Genomic DNA, 19,293 nt, shown 5'->3' with positions numbered 1-19,293 from the left:
TAGGCAAGACATGAACGTATGTAATAACCAAACAGAATTTTCTCCCCTAACCACTTTGGAAGGGTTTTATACATTGAGGAATGTTAGTGCACATGTAAGCACTATATGGATGCCAATGGCAGATATCTTTAACAACTCCCCACCCACCATAGTGCTCGTATTGGTAATTACTACAATTAAATTAAAAACACTACAATAACTAAAGTTCTGTCTAAAATGAAATCAGCAAAAAGATACTCGTAAGTTTACCACTATCAGTTTCCCTATTACATGTATGTTCTTTGCCATTGCTATTTTTGTTAAAAAAAAAAAAAAAAAATTGTAAAATTTCAAAATGGACAGTGGATATGGAGGAGGTGGTCTGACTAACTTCCAGGCCGGTCACTGCTGCTGCTTAGAACTTTGCTGAACAGCAGCAGAGTGAAGTCAACCTAATTCTTGTCGGTTTCACTGCTACTTAAGGGGTTCTAAACACCAACAGTTTGCACCTTGCTGCAGCTTGTCAAAATCAGGAGCAGCAGCACTAGAGCTGTCTGCAGACTTGGAAAGACAACGCTATTTTGGTTTACGCTTGGTTCCATTTAGAAGATTCTCTTTACAACCATACATGCTAGAAACGTAACATTTTTCTCAACAAAAGCTTTAGTTTCTGAAGAAGTTGATGACATTCTCCTGGGAAAGCTTCTTGTTTGCCAGAGATGAGTAGATTTTCCAAGCCTTGTTTACTACAACTTTAATTTATTTTTTGGAATCATTGACGTCAAATGAAAATGTAATGCATACTACAGACATGTTAGCTCCCTGCCCTCCTGTATGACAAATAAGAACCATACTATGTGTTTGATGAATTAGGTCCCCTGTAGAGACTTGCATGGATACACAATTTATATCCACTTTATATCAGCAGATATCTGCGGAGCTGCTGGGCTCTAGCGACAATGAGTGAAACCAGCAGTGCCAGGGCTAACGACCGGGCCAAGGACCACAGTGGCAAAAGCAGCAGCATGTCAGGCCCCTGCTCTGGTGTGGCTGTACCACCCCCGGCCCTGCCTGCTGGGGCAGGCACCAGGCTTACTGGCAGCTATCCCTTGTCATGCAAGTGCGTGCAAGCAGCTTGCACGCTCCCGGACAGGAGTCCCTTCCACGCAGCCCCTGCCCCTTGGCACACTCGGCCTCTGTCCCTGGCAACCGGGCCTGGATGGGAAGCAGAAGCAGCGGGACTAGTTGCTTCTCACGCTGGCTGCTCCAGGTTGCTGCTCTGTGCAACATGGCGGCTGCCTCAGATTGAGCCTGGCTGGGGAGGTGGTGGTGGGCTGCCCCCTGCCCAGGCCCGGCTACCGGAGATAGGGGCCAAACGAGCCAGAGTTCCCTCTCTCCCGCAGCATGTTTCTGGCTCATTTGGCCACTGTCCCTGGCAGCTGGGCCCAGGGAGGCCCAGCAACACCACCTCACCAGCTAGGCTCTCAAAGGCAGCTGCTGCGCTGCAGAGAGTCAGCAAGCCGGAGTGGCCAGCTTCAACTGTGTGAGAAATGCTTCCGTCCCGCTCCCCAGCCAGGCCCGGCTGCCAGGGAGAGTGGCCAAACATGCTTGGGGGGGGGCGGCGGGGGGGCACATCAGGAAAAAAAGATAGACTCCCCCACTCGCAGGTAACTCTGGTGGGGCAGGGCGAGGTCAGAGGTCCTGTCCTGGGCACAGGGTTGGGGAGGGATCGCTGGGCAGAGAAGACGCGTGGGGGCAGTCACGTGTCCTTCCCTTTAGATTGTGCCCCCTCCCAGTATGGGGAGGCACAAGTCATCTATGATAAGAAGGATGAATATGAATGTTACCCTACACTGAGGTTTCAAGTTCATATTGGGAAGGTAGATGAAAAGGATTAGGCTTTATGCATCATCGTGTCTGAAGGGTACCTAGTGAATACAATGCAATATGTTGTGGTTATGTCCCATGGCAAGAAGCTGGTTTGCAGGGGAATTGAGTCCCTGGTTGGTTCATGGACAGTAGGTGATAAGATGTTGGGTGGATGAACTGGAGCACAGTCTGTCATATAAACCATGTAGATAAAAATAATTGTACTGAATTATTTCCAGCAAAATCTTACATGTAAAATATTGAATGTAGTGAAAAGATTTCAGTACACAGAATACTTTAAAATACAACTCTATGAGCTAAATGGTGTCTAGTCTTCACTCCCACCACACAAAGATCTCCCAATCCAAAAGTCTGTTTGAGATCTTGGGCTCACACTCCATATCAGCTGCTGGAGTCCATGCAGTGCTTCAAAGCTCAGCATGGAAGGATACAGATCTTAAAAAGCAACAATAGACTGGGTCCACTGAGATTCTATCTTTGGTATATGTCCTTGAGGATCTGAGAACAAATGATTGTATATAGTGTGTCAACTGAAGAGAAAGGAATGGCAGCATGGACTGAGAGACAAGTAGATATCAACTGAGAGAAACGATGGTCCAGTGGTTAGGGTGCTAACCTGGGACTTACAAGTCTCAAATTCAATTCCCAGGTCTGTCAGAAACTTCCTGTGTGACCTTGGACAAGTCACTTAGGCCCAGATCCTCAAAGGTACTTAGGGGATTAAGTGCCTAAATACCTTTGAGGATCTGTGCCTCAGATAATAGCACTGCCTTACCTTCTAGGAGTGCTGTGAGAATAAATATTAGAAAGATTGTCAGGCACTCAGATACTCTGGTAATGGATGGGGGGGAGGCATAGAAATACAACAGATAAGACAGAATATGGGTTTTTGGTGCAGAGGTCCAATGTTTCCAGGAGCCCAGGCACATATCAAAAGTTTCCCTGTTCAAATTTTCTAGCATGCAAAGTTTTCTCTGGCCAAAAGGTTTAGTTATAAAGTTTTCTACGTCTGCTTTGGATGATTAAATGGACATGCTAGCATTTGTTGTTGCCCATCAACTTTACAAACACTAAAGCATTAATAAAAGTATATTTTTTTCTTTTTGTTTTATTCTGAAAAGAGAGGTTCCCTCTGAACCAGGTAATATGTATTATAATCCCATCAAAAACAGGCTTAAAATTTGAATGGATTGCCAAGATAGAGGGCTGAAAATAAACAGACCTTTTAGAATCTTGACAGAACGTTGTTTTTCGCTTTAATTCTAATAGTATGTTATGAATTTCCTTCAAATTTAGGCCCCAATCCTGCAAGTTGTTCATGAGTTTGAAGTCAATTAGCTCCATGCAGTCTCAGGGGGAAAGTTGCATGACTGAGTTTTTAGTGAAAGAGGAATCTCATTTCATCCTGACTGTTAACCTTCAAAATACAGAAACCTTAGAGGTTTGCATTTTAATACCGAAGGTAGGAAAAAAGAGGTTTGAAAATCAGCCTTAACTGATGGAGCCAGGGTTCCATTAGTTAAGGTTGCAAAGGTTTTTGATGTTTCTGTAATACTTTGCACAAACACTTAGTATAGCCGGCACAAATAATACTATTTAAGCACCTAGGAAACTATCAGACCTGTGTTGAAGGAATGAACTTATAAAACATACATATACCGGGACAATGGCAGAAAGATCCCCGTGTTTTTGAGTCACATAATATGCACCCCACTGCAACTCCTATAAGGGCTGCTGCTTATTGATCTTGAACCAGTCTTTGGCAGCAAAATTCTCATAAAATTTCCAGTTGTTGCTTATAGCAGGTCGACAATACCAGCCATAGCAAGGCTCCGAGCCCTACTGTAGTCTGGCTGTAAGCTACCACTGACATTTTCAACTGTCATATAAACTATTCAAAACAGGTCCAATTGAGTCAATGTTTAACACACCCATGGCTCATATATGCTACACTTCCCAATGATAATACCACCAACGGAGCTCAACCAATGTTAGCAACATTAGAAAATTCTGAGGCCATTTCCTTGGTGTAAACAGTGTCTTTGAATTGAGACAATAAATCAAACATGAAAACCAGACTTATTACTGTTTTTTCATCTCCAGTTACAAAATTACTGACAATGTATATGCTTCACCAACTTTTGTCTACACCCGTAAACAGTATTTCTATTTGTCACGTTCAGACTGTTTATCCTTGTTCTACTGCTTGCTGTCTGCATGCCACTCCCACTGTGTATTAACAGTGTCCTACGTAATAAACATGAGGCACTGACTTGACTGGAAAAAAAGTAGATCAGTGCTCTAGTACTAAAATAGAACTGATCACCTCAATTTAAAAAAAAAAAAACAAAAACAGAGGATACTGTCGAATGGTCTATGGGTGCTGCTCCCAAAGATATCATGACCCGCTAGAGACTATTTAGGGCCAAAGATCATCCATCATGCTAACCAACTAAAAACCTGGTCTGAATGAATATAAGTCAACCAGATTTATCATGATGCCTTTGGTTAAGAGTCCATTTAAAAACTTAAGACCTCCACTGAGGAACCTTAGGTACAAAACAGTGGTCTTCAAGATCTGGTGAGTTTTCTCCATATGCATGTTCTAACAACATAATTACAAGCAGGGAAACCTCTTCATGCACGTTTCTTATTAACAAATCATGCTCACCTTCTCTACAGAGTCGCATCGCTTCTCGATTTTTCCCATACTCCTTGAAACTTTCTTCCAATGCTGTTCCTTAAAAAACAAACCCCAAAGAACACCCACACGTTAGGCATCACTCTACACAGGGCTTACAGAGTGGTGGTGAGGCAGTCGCCCACCAGGATACTTGCCAAAACACTGTGTGATCCTACACTGATATACAGGTGAGACTGGCACATACCGCTCCCGACCATAAAAACCAGCCTAGCTATGAGAAGTTTCAGAGTAGCAGTCGTGTTAGTCTGTATCCGCAAAAAAACCCAGGAGGACTTGTGTCACCTTAGAGACTAACCAATTTATTAGAGCATGAGCTTTTGTGGGTACAGCCCACTTCATCGGATGCATTGAATGGAACTTATAGGTATGAGGTACAGACAACCACTGGTCCAGCCAAGGTACTAGAGGGAAGGTGCAGGATCCCAGGGCTCACACAGTTCCTCCAACAGTGTACCTATAAAGGTTGATGCCCCACCTGAGGCTCACACAGACCTCCTCTATCAGACTATGCAGAATACCGGGGGGGGGCGGAGGGGAGCGGCCCCAAGGAATTACTTACACCTCCAACTGGTGCACCCGAGATCGCACGGGCCCAAGGTGCCCACCGGTATGTGTCTCTCCCGCACACCCACCAGCACCCCCAAGATCCCAGGGATGGGGGAGGGGGAGTTTCCCGTCCCCGGGCTCACACAGACCCTCTAACCAGCGCACCCAGAATCCATCCCGGAGACAGGGGTGTTGCAGGAAACACACATTCAACCCTGCCTCGCACAGATTCCCCCCCCGCAGCGTGCCCACCATCCCGGAGAGGAGGGTCCCGGCCCCGGGGCTCGCACAGATTTCCCCCAGCGGCGCGTCGCCTCCGAGGCTCCCGGGGCTCGCGCTCCCGGAGCGGTGCCCGGCTCGGGTGGCCCCTGGCGCGGGCGCTCCCGACCTCCCCGGGGAACGTGGGGGGGCGCTCTGCTCACCATCGTTTCCGTGAAGTTTAGCAGCATCGACCCAGTGGCTCCAGGGCTGCCCCAGCATCGCCTCCGGGCTGGGCAGGGACCTGCGCTCTCCGACGGTCGCCATTGCCGCTGTGGTGGCGGAGGGGCCGGGGCCGCTCTCGCCGCCTCCTCCTCCTCCTCCTCCGTGCCGGGGCCGCCGCCGCCGCTGCCTGGCCGCCGCCGCTCTGCGCTGTTCCCCTCTGACGTCACCCGCGGCCCGCGCCGACATTCTTTCCGCTGCTACAATGTAACGAGAAAAGTCAGCAGGCTCTTAAGGTGGCGCCGCTCCTTAAGGAGGTTCCGAGGTGTTACCAGCCCACAACCAGCAGGGCAGCGGGCCGCGGCCGCTATGGGCACTGACAGCGCAGAGGCAGCCTTTTGCTTGGGTTCGGGTCCCCATTAACTTCCTACAAGCACCTAGGGGGACCCTGCAGAATCTCACCTCTGCAGTGTTCTAGGATCCTACCTCATTACCAGGGGTGTATAAGTAGCGTAGGAGATCCGGGATGGTCCCTTCCCCAGTCGCTTTTAGGTCTGGTCTTACACTGGTGGCACTAAACGCAGCTGTTCTCCTCCCACAGCCCTACAATTCCTAATCAAGAAGCTGCTTTGCAAAAAGGGATGGAGGTGAAGCTCCTACAGAAATAAAGTCCACATCACCTACCCCTCCCCTCCCAAAGAAGTGAATTCTGAGAGGCAGACTCATGGGAGGAGGTATGTGGCTGAAGAGAGGATAGAGTAGCGTCTTCATCAGCTACAAGTTTCTCATTTTAGAAATAAGTGTAACCAACATCTCCCCCTGCACAAATTGTGGTCCGATTAACGTCGGTCATTTCTGCCCAGCTGCTCGTCCAGCAGCGCTCACCAGACTTCCTTAAACAGGGCGCCTCCCTCCCCACCTTAAAGTCTTCACGTCACGCCCAGGAATAGAGGCTGTATAGGAAACAAGCAGGAAACTAACCCCATGTATGTAACTCATCTTCACCCCACCTTATACATACTCCTTTCACCAGGGTCTCCCAACAATCTTTCCTTAAAAGGTGCCATTTAATCTCTAATACATTTCGCATTATGTTTTTCCAGCTAGGTAGATTTACTTGTGTGAATGTCCCTTCTCCCAGACTATGATTCTTCACGACTTTACATCTGTCCATAACACACAGGAAGACACAGGCTGCCAACTTTCTACGCTCTGGGTTATTTGGGGTTAAAAGAAAGCAGCAACAGCAAGAAAAATAGTGTTCTCTTCATTTAATGAGAAAGGTTTAAAGCTAAAATGATGACTAGCAAGACAAAATTATTCTAAAGAATCCTTAACTGCTTCAAGCTATGTCAGCAGCTCCACTGACCAACTGCCCAGTGACACACTGAAATTGAAGGGGCAAAACCCAGATAAAGCTGAACTTTTAAAATAATCCTAAAAAATAACTACGAATGTTTAAAACGGACTGTATTTATTCGATTGATACCGTTTTGCTTTTTACATTCCACTCAGACTACACAATTACAATGGTTTGAACAGATCAATGTCACTTTTGTTTGTACTCAGTTTTATTTCCCAGTTATTCACGCACCAATTATTGGTTGTTCACAAAACTGCTGAGTCCTGGTTTTTGATTCACAGATGTTACTGCCCAACATTTCATTTGTAATATCTTCGTTTTTTGCCTAAGCTAATAGATGATGCCGAGGGGTCTTTAATTAAGTGATCTCAGTTGGGTGGTCAAGCGATTAAAAAAATTAATCATGATTAATTGCACTGTTGATCATAGAATACAATTTATTTAAATATTTTTGGATGTTTTCTACTTTTTCAGATATATTGATTTTAATTAAAACACAAAGAGTACAGGGCTCACTTTATATTTATTTTTATTAAAGATATTTTCACTGTAAAAAACAAAAGAAATCGTATTTTTGAATTCCCAAGTACTGTAGTGCAATCTCTTTATCATGAAAGTTTAACTTACAAATGTAGAATTATGTACAAAAAATAACTGCATTCAAAAATAAAACAATGTCAAACTTTAGAGCCTACAGTCCACTCAGTCCTACTTCAGGCAATCACTCAGACAAACAAACTCGGCTACAATTTGCAGGAGATAATGCTGCCCGCTTCTAGTTTACAATGTCACCTGAATGTGAGAACAGGCACATGGCACGGTTGTAACCGGCACTGCAAGAAATTTACGTGCCAGATTAAGGAACATATGAATCTTTAGTGCATCTTCAACCACCATTCCCAAGGACATATGTCCATGGTGATTACAGGTTCTGCTCGATAACGATTCAGAATAGTGCGGACCAATGCATGTTAATTTTCATCGTCTGAGTCAGATGCCACCAGCAGAAGGCTGATTTTCTTTTTCGGTGGTTTGGGTTCTGTAGTTTCCGCATTGGAGTGTTGCTCTTTTAAGACTTCTGAAAGAATGCTCCACACCTCATCCTCTCAGATTTTGGATTGCACTTCAGATTCTTAAACCTTTGGTGCTGTATGAATCCTCAGAAATCTCACACTGTACTTTCTTTGCATTTGTTCATTTTAAGAACACTTTTACTGCAGATTTGACAAATCTGCTGGGTCATCATCTGAGACTGTTATAACATGAAATATATGGCAGATTGCAGGTAAAACAGAACAGGAGACATACTATTCTCCTTCAAGGAATTGTCACAAATTTCATTAACGCATTATTTTTTAACGAGCATCATCAGCATGGAAGCATGTTCTCGGGAATGGTGGCCAAAGCATGAAGGGGCACATGAATGTTTATCATATCTGGCACATAAATATCTTGCAATGCCGGCTACAAAAGAGCCATGTGAACGCCTGTTCTCGTTTTCAGGTGACATTGTAAAGAAGCAGGCAGCAGTATCTCCCGTAAATGTAAACAAACTTTTTTGTCTTAGCGATTGGCTGAACAAGAAGCAGGACTGAGTGGACTTGTAGGTTCTAAAGTTTTACATTGTTTTGTTTTTGAGTGCAGTTATGTAACAACAAAAATCTACATTTGTAAGTTACACTTTCACGATAAAGAGATTGCACTACAGTACTTGTATGAGGTGAATTGAAAATTACTATATCATTTTTACAGTGCAAATATTTGTAATAAAGATAATAATACAAATGAGCACTGTACACTTTGTATTCTGTGTTGTAATAAAAATCAATATATTTGAAAATGTAGAAAAACATCCAAAATATTTAATAAATTTCAATTGGTATTCTGTTGTCTAACAGTGTGATAGATCGTGATTAATTTTTAAAATCGCGATTAATTTTTTGAGTTAATCACCTGAGTTAACTGCGATTAATCGACAGCCCTAGATACAAACCTTTGGTGAAAAATATTTCTGATTATTAGCAGCTTTATATGCTTGGAAGTAACCATGAGTTCTGCAAAATTAAATTCTTCTATAAACTGACTCCAAAAATATTTTTAAAATTCAGGGTCTTTTTTTTCCCCTGTGAATTAAAATGTTAAAGTAAAATGACCAATTTAAAATCATAGGCACTGATCCTGCAAAGTCTTAGACCACGTCTACATTAGCGAGCTTACAGCAGCACAGCCGTACCAACACAACTGCACCGCTGTAAGATTGCTCGTGTAGCAGCTCTATGCCAACGGGAGAGAGCTCTCCCATCAACATAACAAAACCACTTCCATGAGCACCGGTAGCTATGTCAGCAGGAGAAGCTCTCCCACCAACATAGCACTCTCCACACCGCTTTTGTCAGAGTAACTTATGACACACTTGTCAGAGTACCTTATGCTGCTCAAAGGCGTGTTTTTCATACCCCGTGCGACATACTGTAACTTATACCACCAAAAGTGGCAGCGTAGACAAGCCTTCAGTCACATGCTTAGTCCCATTGACTTTAATCTGATTACTTACACTGCATAGAGTTAAACAGGTGTGTAAATCTTTGCAAGACTGGGGCCATGTACTATAAACGAATTTACTTCCCTGTTACTTACGACATCTTAGACCCTAATCTTAACATGCTTAACTTTAACTGCAGTGAGTAGTGCCAATGAAGTCCTGGAGCTCGCACGCAAACACTGAAGCACACGCATAACGTTCACTTATGTTGTCTTACTGAAGACAGTAGGACTACTCGTGTGAGCAATGGTATACACACATGCTTAAGTGTTTCCAGGACTGGGACTTTAGATTATTAAATGTTAAAGAATTTTAAGAATCCAATTTACCAGTCACCACTTATGCTCTTTATAAGCCTATTGTCCACATCAAATGAGTGAATAAAGTTTGTGGACAACACCTAGCTCAGAGGAGTTGTAAGCAAGGTCCTTGATAAATTTGAGAACTAGTCTGAAATCAACAAAATAAAATATAGGCAAGTGAAAAGTACTACAGTTAGAAAGGAAAAGTCAAAGGCACAAATGCAATATGGATAATAACTGGCTAGGCAGTAATACAGAAGAAAAGGATCTAGACGTTATAGTGCATCACAAATTGAACATAAGTCAACAATGTGATGCAGTTGCAAAAAAGACTAACATTCTGGGGTGTATTAACCAGAGTGTCCCAAATAAAACACAGGAGGTAATTGTTCTTCCCTACTTGGCACTGGCCTCAACTGCAGAACTGTGTCTAGTTTTGGGTGCCACTCTTTAAGAAAGATGTGGACAAATTGGAGGAAGTCCAGAAGACAGCAACAAAAATGATAAAGAGTATAAAAACCTGACCTATAAAGGAAAGGTTAAAAAAAACTGGATATGCTTGGTCTTCAGAAAAGAAGGCTGAGGGGGGACCTGATAACAATCTTCAAATATATTAAGTATTGTTGTGAACAGGATGGTGATCAATTGTTCACCATATCCACTGAATGTAGGACAAGAAGAAATGGGCTTAATCTGCAGTAGGAAAACTTTCTAACTGAGGCTAGTTAAGTACTGGAATAGGTTACCAAGGGAGGTTGTGGAATCCCCATCACGGGGAGTTTTTTAAAAACAGGTTAGACAAACACCTGTTAGAGATGGTCTAAGTATACATGGTCCTGCCAGGGTCAGGGGTGGAATAGATAGCCTCTGGAAGTTCCTTCAAGTCCTACATTTCTATGATTCTATATTAGTAGGTCACATTCAAAACTGATATATCATCACAAACTTAATACAGAATGTTGAGGAAGTCTTTCTTTCCTATTGGTTACTCTACTAGCATTTAACTCCTAAGAAAAGACGGGTACTATAAACAGTGAAAGCACACTGAGCTTTAGAGGACAAACAACAGCAATAGTGACCTCTGACTTGGATTTCTTTCAGCCATGTTAACTCAGGCTGGTAGTTCTTCCAACTGGGCCCCAATTCAGCAAACATAAACTTTATGGCCAAGAGTAGTTCCCAAATTGATGGAACTACTTGTGGTAGTAAAGTTAAGCACATGCATAAGTATTTACAGGATTGGGGCCCTGGTCATTAACTGCCAGCAAACGCTCAATCTGGAGAACAATACTGTTTAAGCAACTACCCAACAGTGGTTTTCTATAATATGTAAAATGCATACATTACACTCAACATTAAGTCTGTGACATAAGCAAAAAAGCAAGTGATTCAGGTGGTAATAGATCTCAAATTCTTTCTTGAATGATGCAAAACTCTTCTTCCTGCTATAGTATCCAGGTGGGAGAAGACCCTACTGGCTTCTCCCAGGTTCACAGGGAACCTAACACCACATCATTACTAAGCTCAAATTCTTGTATATCTAGGGAAAGTATAATTCTGTCTTTTAAGTCTTGATGTTGAATGTTTCTGAGACTTGTGTCACAGCCCTTATTTGCTAACATAGTTCTGGCTTGTTATGGAGGAAGCTGTCACTGCAGTAACAGGAACAGAGGAAACTTGATCCAAAACTACCCCAACCTAAAGGCCATGTTTCCTTAAGTCATGTCTACGCTACAAAATTAAGTTGACCTAACTTATGTAGGCATACAGCTGCTACAGTAATTACATCGCTTTTTCTTGTCTACATTTTGCTCCTTGTGTCAGCAGGGCACATCCCCACCAATGCCTGTATTGACTGTACTGTCAATGTGGGGCACTGTGGGAAGGCTCCTGAAAACCAGTAACAGTTGACATGAGCAACACAATGTCTATATCGACACTGCATTGACCTAACTACATCGAACATGACTCTATGCCGCTCTTGGAGGTGAAGGCATTAAGTTGGTGTAGTGGGGCACTTATGTTGCTGGGAGCCAAATTTAAGTATAAGTCACTTCCTTAGTTAGGTCAACGTAAGCTGCCTTGCGTCGACCTAACTCTCTACTGTAGACCAGATCTTAGCCATCTGCAGCAGTTTGCCTTCATAAAGGCTTTTCCACCATAAAAATGACAGTCTAATACTGACACCCTCCTTCTACTCCTAAACCCCTACAACAAACGTCCCAAACCAAAAATCCTACCCCCAAGCAGAGTTTTTATCCCAAGAAGGGAGAAGTGACAGAGATTCCATGAAGTCCACTAAGGATTTCACTATTGTTATTTGATGTTCTCAGACACTACAGTGATGAGAAACAGGATAAAACAGAGAGAGAGAGAGATCCCACCAATGACTGAATAGCACAGCCACTGCAATATGGTCTTATGGTGATTTGTTTTTAAACAACATTTCTCTCTTTTCAATGCCTCATAGAAGTATAAAATTTACCATAATGAACTGCAATGGTTTTATTGATGACACTACAGGCTATCATCAATAAATAGTGAGCTTTTAGAACAAGGAGACGTAATTTGTCATATAAATACACAAAGAATTTATGGAATACAATCTATGCTTGTTAGTTAATTTTAGACCTTAATACTCAGTTTAGTACCATTTTCTGATATGCTTCTCCTTTTCACCAACCCTTCTTCCAAACCAATTAAAGCTCCCAGCTTTTTGAATACTATATGTTGGGTTGGATAGTTCTCTCTTGGCCTCCTTCATTTGCTGAACGGGGGCTCACACCATGCACCTTTTAGCAGAGAAGGAAATGGCAGTTGAGGGGAGGAGGATAGAAGCATGAATAATAGCATAAGAACTCTGGCATCAGATGAAATGTTGCTTAATCTTTACAAGTTGCTGTAAATGACTTAAAAGAAAACTAAGAGAAGATAGAAATATGGGACCAAATTAGTCTCATGTGTAAACAAATGCAACTCTGTTAAAGTCACTGGCATTGTGTCCCACTCACATTGTGCTGAATTTGGTGCACTCTTGATAAAAAACTTAGAATACAAGAGATCTTAGAAGTACTCCTTTCAGGGTTGAGAGCACAGTACAGGCTGTATGCTAATTCACCTTTTGGCCTCTCGAGATTGCTAGTTAGTGCTAATTGTGACAGTTTTTGTGATGAGCACTCCTGTATACTAGGAAATACACGGATACATTTCTTGTAGAACATCAAACAGTCAGTAGATGGTAATCTTTGGGCATTACCAGCCTATACAAAACCTGAACTGGTGACTGCTTGCCAGTCCTTTGACTACCACCTTAGTGCGTAACAAGAGTGTTTTAAAAGCAAGGTGACCTCAAAGTCCAAATTTAGCGATATTAGTATTACTATCCTTCATGTCAACATTTGCTTGGTTTCTCATTAGTAGGCAGATTCTTAGCATGACAGACTCACTTACTGATGTCCTAGTTCATAGTCACAAGCATGGTAATCAATAAGGTTTCTTTTTTTTTTTTTTTTTTTTAACATTGTTGAGGGAGATAAAACAGTTTAGCCAAAAGTAAAAAAAAAAAAAAAAAAAAGACAATTTTGAAACAAAATTACACGATGAACTAGCCCTTAAAAATGAGCCAATACATTTGCCTATTTATCTGTTTAAAATGTTGACAAAGGTCCAGTTATTTAAACATGGTTACTGCTTTAAAATGGCTTGCGCCAATCAGTTAGACATACACGTTTTTATTTATTTATTTATTGTTAACAGATACATACATGTTGGTTGTCCTCTTTCTTGCTACTGTCTACTCTTTACACCTTGTTATTACCCTCCCCCCTCAATCAACAATGTTTTTGCTATATAGGATCCCGAGCGGGCCTAATTCTGCATGCTGGATCTCAGGCTGGCTTTTACTATACTGTTTTGTAACATTTTTCCAGTATGTCATGAATACATCAGTATTCCAGCAGAGGGAGAAGAGTGGCAGCAGAAAGAGCAATTCATCAGTTCAATGGACAAGATTACTGACTGTCAAATCAGAAACTAGGAATAATAAAGTCAGATGAGAAACTGATTTTATGGGAGTTGTAGATGGAGTGATAATTTTCTCTTTCGTGGCTTGAGCAGACCAAATGTATATACTACAAGATGAGAAAATTACTATTCTTGCACATGCGTTACTTGTTTTTCTTTCCTGAATCACTCAAGTATCATTGTTTTAAAGTATAAAAATAGTTTTGGGCAGTACTAAAAAAAGATCTGTCAATGGTTTGGGTGCGGGGGGATAATTTTGAATGCATAAATGGGGTTTGAAAAACTCACTTGCTGGGGTGATAAGGAATTTGAAACAAAAAAATCAAGTGGGCATACTGGGGCTAGGGAGCAGAGTAGCCTGAGCAAAAGGGAAAGCCTAGGAGATGAATGATGCAGGAGTCAATATTCCTTTAAGAGAAAGGGAAGGGGGACCAGTTGTACCGCTAATATTTTCCTGGAGGAGGGGGCTTTACTGATGAAGCAGAGCAGACCAGGGGCTGCTGTTATTTTGGGTAGAACAGGATGCAGAAAGGAGCCTGTGGGCGGATGGGTGAACTTGTCAGGGGAAAGAGATGTATAAAAGAGAGAAAGGGTGAGCATGAAGGGTGCGTGAGAAAGCAAATGAGAGGGCGTTAAATACAGATGCATAGACAGAGAAAGATAGATCTTTGCAATAGATCTTTGCCGATCTACAATGTGTAGGGAAAAAAGATGCACCCTGGAATTTCTAAACATATAGATGCCAATTTCCTAACTCAAAAAGTGTTGCAATCAACATGGGAGAATTCTTTATTAGACCTTGTCCTAACAGATAAAGAGGAATTGCTCACAGAACTAAAAATTAATGATAGTTTCGTTACAAGTGATCATGATTTGATCACTTTTATAATGTACAAGCAGGATAAAGACCAAACTAGTAATATATATTACTAGTTTGTGTGTATATATATATATACACACACACACATACACACATACATACATACACACACACACACACTTACTTGACGCTTTAATGGCTTTAATTTCACAAAGCTGAAAATAATTATGAGCCAAATCAGCTGGCAGGAAAAATTTAATCAGAATAAATGTGAATGATAATTGGGCATAATTTAAGAACCCCTTACTAACGTACCCAAAAAGCCACGATCGAGGAAGAAGACTGTACTGATTAAAAAAATGATCTGGTTTAGAAGGGAAGCGAAGGCAGCTGTAAAAAATAAAAAGGTAATATATAACAGATGGAAAAAAGGGGAAATTGATAGTAATGAATGTAAATCAGAAGATAGGAATTGTAGAAAACTGATAACGGAATCCAAGGGACACAAGTAGAAGTCTATTGCTAATAGAGCTAAGGACAGAGTTTTTTAACTATATTAGGAATAAAAAGAATCCTGACAATGGTATTGGGCCAATACTATATGGATCAATAATGCAGAAAAGGCAAAAGTGTTCAATAACTATTTCTGTTCTGTATGTGCGGGGGGCAGGGGAAACAGATGATACTGTCTCATCGTATGTGATAACAACACTTTTTCTATCCAATTTGTATCTCTGGAGGTTGTTAAGCACAAACTGCTAAAGTTAGACATTTTTAAACCAGAAGGGCCACATAACTTGCATCCAAAAGTTTTAAAAGAGCTCACTGGACAGTTAAATGTTGATTTTCAATCAATCCTGGAACACGGGGAAGTTCCAGAAAACCGGAAAATGCTTATGTGCCCATTTGTTAAAAGGGTAAACAAGATAACCTGGATAATTATAGGCACATCAGCCAGACATTGATCCCAAGCAAGACAATGGAGCGGCTGATATGGGACTCAATTAATAAACAATTAAAGGAGGGTAATATAATTAATACTGATCACCATGGGTTAACAGAAACTAGATCCTGTCAAACTAACTTGATATTTTTTTTTAAATGAAATTACAATAAGGGTAAGGGTAGTAGCGTTGATGTAATATATTTAGGCTTCTGTAAGGTGTTGACTTAGTATCACGTGAAATTTTGATTACAAAACAAGGCAGACATTCAATGAATTAAAAACTGACTAACTGATAGGTCTTAAAATGTAACTGTAAACGGGGAGTCCTCATCAAGCAAGTGTATTTCCAGAGAGGTCTGCAGGGGTCAATCTTTGGCCCTATTCTATTTAACATTTTTATCAATTACCTGGAAGAAAACTTAATATCATTACTGATAAATTTTGCAGACACATAAATTGGGGGAGTGGTAAATAACGAAGAGGTCAGGTCACTGATCCAGAGCAATTTGGAATCACTTAGTAAACTGGGTACAAGCAAACAATCTGCATTTTAATACGGATAGATGTAAATATATACATCTAGGAACAAAGAAAGTAGGCCATACTTACAAGATGGGGGACTCTCTCCTGGGAAGCAGAGACTCTGAAAAAGATTTGGGGGTTGTGGTGGATAATCAGCTCAACATGAGCTACCAATATGACACTGTGGCCAAAAGAGCTAATGCAATCCTTGGATGAATAAAAAAGGGGAATCTCAAGTAGGAGTACAGAGGTTATTTTAGCTCTGTAGTTGGTACAGGAGTGACCACTGCTGGAATACTTAGTCCAGTTCTGGGGCCCACAATTCAAGAAGGATGTTGATAAACTGGAGAAGGTTCACAGAAGAGTCATGAGAATGATTATAGGATTAGAAAACATGACTGATAGTAATAGACTTAAGGAGATCCATTAAGGAGATCCATTTATTTATCTTAACAGGAGGTTAAAGGATGATTTCTATAATAATCATAAAAAAATTAAAAGCATAAAAAAGCTGGTTTGAACAGGAAAAATTAACTTAAGTAGTCTCAGCTCTTCAAATTTGTGCATAAAAGGCAAATAGAACAAATCCATCGTATTTTTAAGTTGTTTCACCATATCAAAGAAAAATAAACACAAACAAGTAAAACATAATTGAAGGGGTAAAGGAGAGAAAAATTTAAGGGAGACCAGAGGATACTATCTCAAGGAATTTTGCTCCACATCATAAAATAATGCTGTTTTACCCAAGACTATATGAATATAGATAAACTGAAATTTGATCATCAAAAAACCCAGTTCGCATCTCCCAAAGTATATCAAACACACAGATAAAAGACTCTTCTTACACAAAACCCTACTCATTCAAGTTACTTTCATATCCCCTATCTCATTGAGATAAATGAAGTTTGACTGAATGTTTGAGGTTTGACTGGTTTGCACAGAGAGCTTATTCTGGCTGTTTGGAAGGTCTCTTTACTTTTCACTGAAGCCTGCATTTAACACCTGCATCTTATCAAAACATCACCAAGCTGAGTCTGGTAGCACTTCAGTCTTGCTTTGCAACCCTGTGAATATCCTGTTCTTCATGTTTCTCACATCTGAACTATGAGAATACGATGTTTAAGAAAAAAATATATAGGTAAGTATGTCACAGTACCTTTAATGTATGGTAAAACTCTGGGTTGATTTATCAGTTGATCGTCATCTGTTTGGATTGTGGAAGCTCTCTCTGACTTACAGTCATTTAACTCTGAAATGAAATAAAAATATATGACTACTACAATAATAGGAAATTTGCAATCTTATTTAGCTGACATTCCATAATTGCAATTTTTGCCTTGAAATAAAGTGCTCTAATACAATGCATTTTACCTATTTTACACCAGAGATTTAGTTTTTACAGTGAATTTAAATGTTAATATATACTGTAAACAGAGAATGTAATTCAGCATAACGTGCACAACACATCTTTCAATGATAACCCACTAATTTCAGAACTAATATTTATTTAAAAATGCACCAATTTAAGTCTCAACCATCACACCAATAATATTAATTTAGATTAAAAATGTCTGTATCTAATTTAGATTCTAATCTTGCAAATAGGTGCATTGGTGTGGACTCTTATAAACATACAGAATCTGCTCCTATGTGTCTACAGCAGTTGTTCTCAAACTTTTGTACTGGTGACCCCTTTCACACTGCAAGCCTTTGAGTGTGACACACACACCCCCCCCTTATAAATTAACAACACTTTTAAATATATTTAATATTATTTTAAATGCTGGATGCAAAGCAGGGTTTGGGGTGGAGGCTGACAGCTAGCGAGCCCCCATGTAATAACCTCGTGACCCCCTGAGGGGTCCCGACCCCCAGTTTGAGAACCCCTAGTCTACAGGTTCAGGGCCTTAGCAACTGTTTTTACACAAGATTTTTTCCCCTCCACAGTGCAGCTCCACCAACGGTAGCAAAGAAGGGCCATTTGTGTACACTGGCCAACAGCGTTTTTACCACCGTGGCATGTAACTCAGGTGCCCCATGGTGATAATTTACATGTAACATTGTTCATTATTTCACCACTGACAAATTATGTAAATGAGAGAGAGAGAGAGAGAGAGAGAGAGGCATATTAAGGCCTTATTTACATTAATCTGTTTTTAAACCAGATAATTAAACCAGTGCAAGTCTCTGCATTGACACACTTGTTTTGTTTTAAGTTACAGAAATGTAGCTACTTACAGAGAGAGCTAGCTTCCAGTAACCCTCTCTGGTGCCCATTGTGAAAGGCAGTATAGGCACCCACAATATTACTTTTCTCTTTTGTATCTGCTAGGCCAGCCTTTTTGGTTTGTATCTGCACACTGCCTAACACAATTAGGCTGGGCCCTCTAGGAACTATCATAATATAAATAATGGAATTTTATTAGGAAATAGAGAACCCTCTGCATGTAGATCTCCTCTACTCTATGTGGAAGGTTGCCTAGACGGACAAAAGAAAAAAAAGTAATGTAGCCAGAAACTGTATAACCTTTCAGAATGTTCTATGGAGCAGAGACTTTTTGTCTTCTGCTTGCCTCATCAATAACCCATACACTTTTATGTAGAATAGAGTAGTTCTGCATGCAGAGGGCCCTCTATTTCCTAACAAAATTATATCATTTATATTGTGGTAGCACTTAGAAAGCCCAGGCTCTTTGTGCTAGGTACTATGGAAATATGAACCAAAAAAGTCTATCCCCCAAAGAGCATACAAGCTTGTCTCCACTTACCGGGGGATTGACGCATGGCGATCAATCCACTGGGGGTCGATTTGGTGGGTCTAGTGAAGACCCGCTAAATCGACCACCGATCGTTCTCCCATCGACTCCAGTACTCCACCGGAATGAGAAGCATAAGGTAAGTCGACGGGAGAGTTTCTCCCGTTGACCCATCATGGTGTAGACACCGCAATATGTCCACCTAAGGCACCATCGACTCCAGATATGTTGTTCATGAAACTGGAGTTGCGTAACATAGGTTGACTCAGCGCCATAGTGTAGACCTGCCCCAAGTATAAGACAAGAGGTAAATACAACAAATATTATGGGATCAGAAGTCAGAAATGAGGTTATTATAATCAGCGTGATAAACCGCGTGGTAAGCAGTTACCTAACCACTAATCAGTTTTTGTTGGTATCACAGTAGAGTTGAGTTTTAAGGAAGGATTTGAAGGAGGACAATGTGGTGGCCTTACAGAT

At 41.1% G+C, this 19,293-nt stretch overlaps 1 protein-coding gene across 5 annotated transcripts in view; it reads right to left on the bottom strand.

Annotated features, from left to right (window-relative positions):
• The window catches only part of ATXN7 (ataxin 7), a 101,548-nt gene extending 82,504 nt beyond the window's left edge, over positions 1 to 19,044 (bottom strand). Inside the window, exons 1-4 of one of the 5 annotated variants that reach the window (XM_077822481.1) lie at positions 18,826 to 19,044; positions 17,214 to 17,306; positions 5,542 to 5,799; positions 4,541 to 4,609 (exon numbers count right to left, since the gene is read on the bottom strand). In XM_077822481.1, coding sequence (XP_077678607.1) covers positions 4,541 to 4,609; positions 5,542 to 5,799; positions 17,214 to 17,306; positions 18,826 to 18,841 — 436 coding nt within the window. In that variant the 5' untranslated portion in view covers positions 18,842 to 19,044. Of the gene's footprint in view, positions 1 to 4,540; positions 4,610 to 5,371; positions 5,486 to 5,541; positions 5,800 to 16,144; positions 16,179 to 17,213; positions 17,307 to 18,825 lie in introns of those variants that run through there. The other 4 variants (XM_077822482.1, XM_077822483.1, XM_077822484.1 and 1 more) reach the window with 4 other exon arrangements.
• Between the last annotated feature and the right edge of the window lie 249 nt (positions 19,045 to 19,293).

The sequence above is a fragment of the Eretmochelys imbricata genome, chromosome 7 (assembly GCF_965152235.1).
Source record: "Eretmochelys imbricata isolate rEreImb1 chromosome 7, rEreImb1.hap1, whole genome shotgun sequence".
Taxonomy (NCBI): Eukaryota; Metazoa; Chordata; order Testudines; family Cheloniidae; genus Eretmochelys; species Eretmochelys imbricata.
The sequence above is the reverse complement of the archived record's forward strand: the minus strand, read 5'-3'. Positions and strand labels throughout refer to the sequence as shown.